Raw genomic sequence first — 6,140 nt, 5'->3', positions numbered from 1 at the left:
GAAAGCAAGCTTTCGCCAGAAACCGTTCAGGGAAGTAGCAAGGTTTCTTTCTTTCGAAATCTTGCTTTCCCAAAATGTCCCTGTGTTGTGGCCATCTGAATCCAATTACAAACATGTACTTATCATTTAAACTTGCCATGTCATAATACTTCATCTACAAAATTAAATTTGCAGAGTAAAATATGCACCATAATTTTGCTGCAAAACGACCAGTGACATATATGTATCAGTACATAGAAACACCAACAAAATTAGAAGATATAGTTTTTTATGGTTTTAACAGTTTACTCACCAGAATCAGTTACATGCACTTAAACATGCACCCATAGTCTACTGCGATTTGCTTAGCGTTTTCTGAACTTTAAACAGCTTCAACTGCATAATTTACAAATTCTGCAATTAAAAATATCTCAAAACCGATGCGAGTCTAGTGTTAACAAGTTTGGGGTTTTTTTTAAAGACATTAAAATAAACAGTTTGCTAACCCAATATACTCATGTGGGTTAAACTAACCGGATTCATTTTTCAGTGGTATATCACAAAGCAATGCATTTTAATGTTTATCACGTTTGTTTTTATTTTACCCAGTTAAGCATAGCAGCACCTTAAGTTTCACACAAAGTCTCACAATTAAGAAAACAACTTTAAAACATAAACCCAACAAACAAATATTAATATGTAAATGAGATATACAGGATATTAGTATGCATTTTAAAAACAAAAACCCAGAGGTGTATACATCTCTTGCTTGTATGCTGAGGTAAGATCATATATAGTAATAGGAGGTTAAGATTCAATCCTATATGAAACTGTCTACCTTCTTTAAAACAAAGTGTATAAAAATACATAGATTATTGAATTCCTCAAAGTAATTGGTTCTTAAAAATTGCTCTTTGGAATATGTACAAGTCAGCTGCAAGGAGTGATATCTTCTCAGAAGATATGCAGTCATTTGTTGAATTTTCTCACAATCCTTCCACCATGATGAATGGAAGACGTCTGGAATTCAACATAAAGTGTACGAACCCCAGATAAGTAGAAGGCCCATAATGGGTACTTGATTAGACTGTGGCATTACAAGATTACAAAATACAAAAAACATTGTAGGTAATGTGACAAGTGACAGAATGCTTGAGCGTCTAACAGTTCCACTACAGCTTCACACGACAAAAGCATGAACACAATAAATGTGTCACAATATGCTAAATGGACAGCAGTACACTATATCGTATCCGCGCTTTTCTTAAAATTGAACCACTGTTTTTTTTTTTCCCTCCCCCTAAGCAAGTAGCTTTAAAGCCTGGCTTTTCAGTAGCTTATTTGAAGTGTAATCGGAGTTTGAACGCAACCGCCCAACAGGACTGTGAGAGTACAGGAGCGGACAGGAATGTCAACAAACACACACGGTAGGATTTCCGTGCTCCTTAAGCAGACCCCGGACGTCGTCAGGCTGCTTCCGACCTTTGCCACCGCGTCTCAGTGCAGCCCGCTCGCCGTACCGCCGTCGCGACGTGCACGGGGAGGCGTGGCTGTGTGGGCTCTGCGGAATGCTACGGCGAGGCCTCTTGCCTGCGGGGACAGAGAGATCCTCCAGCATCCGTTTGCCTGCAGATACCGGGTCATTACTGCTGCAATTATTACCAAGATCTCGACGAAGGAAGCGAGGGCTTGTGAGAGGAAATCCAGATAATGTACAACTGCGTGTTCCATTCTCTGTTCTTTGCTGGCCCAGGGTTGGTTCTACTTCGCAGGAAGAAGAGGAAACGGCTGTCTCTGGGACCTACAAAAAGATCGCAAAGCATATGAAGGCCGAATAATTTAACTCTACATAACATGCGTTATTAAAGATACTTAAAACTGTCCTGGAGCAATGTCTGACAAACAAACAAACAATCAAACAAACAAACAAAGAATCTGTAACAAAGATTCACTTTAAATGCAAGTCTTTAAGAATCTCTTCAATGCCTCATGAAATCTCAAATTTTACTACAATTAAAATGATATTGAATATTTTGGTACATTTTCTCTAACTTCCAGCTAGTTGTTGACGAGCCAGCATTAGTCATAACTATCAACTTCTTTCGCTGTTGCTCTAAAGGCCGGTTTAACACTTACAATGCTCTATCTATGAACACGGCCGTGCCAGCTGCAGGATCTGTATTTAGTCGATGTTTAATGCATGAATACAGCCAGGGAATTTGATTTTGGACCAAAGGAACGGAGTTCATACTTGAATCAATTAGATTTGATAACAACACTGCAAACAATCAATGCTGCTGCAATGCCACCTTCATAGATTTGTGCACTGCGCAGTCGTTCATGTGCATGCACATCAGTAGTGGGGCTAACCTGGACATCTGTACTCTTGGAAGGAGATCCAGCAACAGAGGAACACTTTGCTCCTTCTAGGTTATAGATGACCTCATGTGGAGACAAGGGCTCAGAAAATGTCCCCACTGGCTCCAAGCAAATGACTATAGCACTGGTGTTGTCTGCACGAAGCATGCGCTGATTCCATCGTTGCAGGGCACTGTTCACCAGCTCATGAGCACTACAAACGTTTGCCTTAGTCCTTTGGCACCTAGCCTATGGGCACGTGGTGAGTAACGACTTTAGTAATTAGTTTTAACGTCCCAGTAAAAAGTGAAACGGACATCTGAATTATTAAGCAGGAATCACTGTAAAACAGAATAACAACCAAAGTGTCTGGTAACCACTCTCACCTTGGCCCGATCAGTATCCTGACAAATGGTCACTGCCTCTTGGGGCGAAACCATGTTCCACAGGCCATCGCTGCCCAGGATGATGTAACGGTGCCGCTTCAGATCTAGCTTGATGACAGCGGTGTCAGGCTCGGGTGAAACGACAAACTCCCCGCTGTAGAAGTCATAACTCCACAGATCCCCTGGAACACAGCACATCACCAAAGGTCTGCTCATCAGTGGGAACGGTCATTCTAACAGAACGCCTCGGCCAAAAATATTATAATGTGTGAGGTTTGCTTTGACTACCACTAGATCGAACGTTCCATTCACAGGAACTGAACTCAGTTCTAACGATCTACCAGAGGCCAGAAGTTATTAGGAATCAGACATTTTACCACGGTGGCTCACCTAGGGCTCGAGCTACTGCAAGAAAGGGGATCTGGTCTATGACAGTGCTCCTTCTGACTGGTCCATTGTGAGTTAGTCTGGGCCTTTTCCAAACAACTCTGTTTACCCCAGACTTTTTTATTACACTGGAAAATACAACAGGACCAATAAAACCTTTTAGTACAATAATGTCTATACACAACAGAGACATTACATCTTTATTTACTTAGTCATTCATTCACTCATTGATCATTCTGGGGTTGTTGTGGTGGTGATGGAGGCTTCCATCTTGTCTTTGGACAACAACTCACCTGCCTCCCAGTGCCTCGATCCTCTTCCTCTCTTTGGGAAGTTCAGGCTTATGATCCTGTGTTACTTCCTCAGCTCGAAGGGTGTCTTCAGAGGGACCGTCCTGTACCCCCAGGACCACGGCCGAGTCCCCAACGTGGGCCACGTACAAACGATCACGTCGAATCACAGCAATACTTGCAGTCGTTCCGGACGTGCTGGGAAGGCCAGTGGCTGTCCTCGGCCACTCCGCTGCAAACAGCAACAGACACTGAGATCAAGCACCGCTGACGCAAAAGTAATTTTACTAAAAAGCAAGCCATCTTTCCCGCTTCACCTTTCAGAAGCAGCGAAGAACTGACTTGTGTGTCTTAACCCGGGTGTAAGAAGAAACCAAGCGTTCGCTAAACTAAGATCACGTTGACCGACTTACGCAGTTTCTTCCACATGGCATGGTGGCAAGCGATGAAGCCCTTGCGTATAGCCGTGCACACCTCCTCGTCGTCTCGGGACCAGAAGCCTCGCTGCTTCTTGATAAGATCCCACAAATGCTCCCGAGCGTAGCACGCCGCGTCCGGCCCGCCGTGGCCGTCGAACACCGCGTAGAAGGCGACAGCGCGGGGGGGACCGGTGTGTCTCGACTCCGCGGAGCGACGCCCGTCGTTCTCGGTCAACCGCGGTCCCTCGGCCGCCGTTACCGGAGTCGCCGGAGCCCCCGGTTCCGCGGGCACGTTTTCAAGTTCACCGTTCCCGATCTCTACTTCCGTCTCGCCATGTTCGGCAGCATTCAACTCATCCTCGCTCGGCTCGTCGTCCCGTCTCAGGCGAACGAAGTCCTCCATGTATTTCCTGCCGCCCTGGTCCAAGTAGACGCTGGCTCGGCACGACAACACGTTCTCCATGGCAGATCTGACGGTGAACACGGAGTCGCTGGCAGGTCGGTCGGTTAGCGCGGGGCTGCTCCGGCTCTTTGTTTACGTTCGACCTTTGTAGGCATGCTCAGAACACGCTTGCGTCATCAACCGGAAGAAGAGGAGAATGGAAAAAAAGAAGTCCCATCGGTGATTTAAGAGCGCTAGTTTGGCAGCGGTTTATTTTTGTTTGTTTGTTTTGGTTTGGTTTGGGTTTTTTTGTAGTATGTGTGAAATTGTTTGAAGAGTATTTTTAGACATTTGACCTGTTATTAATGTATGTAATTAATGTACGTGTGAATTTGTTCACATACAATGACATATCCCGACGACCAGCTAGTCAACTTTGATGTGGCTGACAGTACTGCACTGTCACTTTTACGTTTCATATTTCAGTCTTCACACTGCCACACTTTAAACTGCCACTTTACACTGGCTCTGCACTATACTCTATATTTTACATTCATTTAGATTCGCAATCATGGACCTTGTCATGTTATTGCATATTGAATGCTCTATTCTCCCACTGCTTGTACACCCCCTCCACACACCGTGCCTACCTGCTAGCAAGCTTTCTTGTTCAACTACACTCTATGTTCTTCTGCACCGTCAGTGTCATACATATATGCTTGTATCTTGCACCTTGAATCCAAAAGAAACTTTATTTCATCCCAAGATTCAATAATTTTTATTGTCGTGTATTCAGAATACAGAGCGTTCATAAATACCATGGGATTCTTATGCTACACCAGCATGTATATAATAATAATATACTCTATAAAAATGTAAATACTTAATGTTAAATAAAAGTGTACAGGGAGTAATTAGGGGAAGGAATATTGAAATATGGGAATTGCATACACTATATGTGTTATGCCATACTGCAAGTAACAATAAATGTAGAAATTGCACCAACCAGTAAATGTGTCTAGCAGAGGAATATGGAAGATGACAGAATGACAGTAAAAATATTACACTCTATAAATATGGTGTAGCAAAGTACAATACTGTGTGCAGAATAATAGAAGAAACTACATAAACGGTTGTGCAATATACATGCTTAATGCTGCCTGCCTACTTCATTAACAATGAGAGTTTGGAATAAAAGAGTTATACTGGCTTGGACACTGCTACTGTTACAAATGCAATTATTACCCCTAAACTGGGAGAAAGGCTCCAACAGATACCAGGAACCTCTGAAGAGTACAGGACTGTGTATATTTCCTCAGAATAACAGTGGCTGCTGTCCAAAAAGATGAGGCAGTAATGCTGGTGGGAAAGTAAACTTTTCTGTTTATGCTAAAGTGCACAATGAGCTCATAGTCAGTTTATTATTGTTATGACACCAAACAGACAAATCCTGAATCTCCCTCCTGTAGTCAGACTCATTATTATTGCTTATGTGATAGTAGCATCAGTGGAGAACTTAATTATTTTGCTGTTGCTGCATTTGCCCAGACAGTCATGGGTGAACAGACTGTATTACAGCGGACTGAGGCAGCACTGTGGAGTTCTTAGAGACAGTGTGTCTGAGTGCATGTTTCCAGTTTTCATTTTTGCTGTCTGTTGGTCAGAAAGTCCAGTACCCAGCTGAAAAAACTTAGGTTAGACTAGAGGAGAACCGATCAGTCAATCAATCAATCAAAATTAATTTATATATCAATTTTTACAATAGATATTGTCAGATTTACTAATGTCTAGGTCCAAGTCCCTATTTAGTATGCCAGTGTTGACAGAGGTGAGGAAGAAACATCAAAAGGGATCAAGACTCAGAGAGGAAACCTCCTCCGGTCAACACTAGACAGTGCAACAACAAAAAGAGAAATAATCATTAAGATAAAATGTAGGG

At 42.9% G+C, this 6,140-nt stretch overlaps 1 protein-coding gene across 3 annotated transcripts; it reads right to left on the bottom strand.

The window, feature by feature from the left end:
* Positions 1-251: 251 nt before the first annotated feature.
* ppm1da (protein phosphatase, Mg2+/Mn2+ dependent, 1Da) lies at positions 252-4,747 on the bottom strand. Of its 3 annotated transcripts, XM_035534508.2 has the most exons (7): positions 3,814-4,740; positions 3,404-3,632; positions 3,114-3,238; positions 2,724-2,905; positions 2,350-2,586; positions 1,642-1,780; positions 252-1,569 (listed from the first exon to the last, which is right to left on the bottom strand). In XM_035534508.2, the coding sequence occupies exons 1-7, from the start codon at positions 4,280-4,282 to the stop codon at positions 1,391-1,393; spliced, it is 1,560 nt and encodes a 519-aa protein (XP_035390401.1). In that variant the 5' UTR covers positions 4,283-4,740; the 3' UTR covers positions 252-1,390. The 3 variants fall into 3 exon arrangements, with proteins under 3 accessions (XP_035390401.1, XP_035390400.1, XP_081556718.1); XM_035534507.2 differs by having other exon boundaries at positions 252-1,780; XM_081700592.1 differs by lacking the exon at positions 2,350-2,586 and having other exon boundaries at positions 252-1,780; positions 3,814-4,747.
* Between the last annotated feature and the right edge of the window lie 1,393 nt (positions 4,748-6,140).

This window comes from Electrophorus electricus, chromosome 17 (assembly GCF_041902795.1).
Source record: "Electrophorus electricus isolate QZ-2024a chromosome 17, ASM4190279v1, whole genome shotgun sequence".
Lineage (NCBI taxonomy): Eukaryota > Metazoa > Chordata > Actinopteri > Gymnotiformes > Gymnotidae > Electrophorus > Electrophorus electricus.
The sequence above is the reverse complement of the archived record's forward strand: the minus strand, read 5'-3'. Positions and strand labels throughout refer to the sequence as shown.

Coding starts and splice junctions, on each gene's coding strand:
- ppm1da (XM_035534507.2), bottom strand. CDS start 4,282: ATGGAGAACGTGTTGTCGTGCCGAGCCAGCGTCTACTTGGACCAGGGC. Junction 3,239..3,403: donor ATCGAGGCACTGGGAGGCAG/GTGAGTTGTTGT, acceptor TGTATTTTCCAG/TGTAATAAAAAAGTCTGGGG. Junction 1,781..2,349: donor CCAAGAGTACAGATGTCCAG/GTTAGCCCCACT, acceptor ATCTTTTTGTAG/GTCCCAGAGACAGCCGTTTC.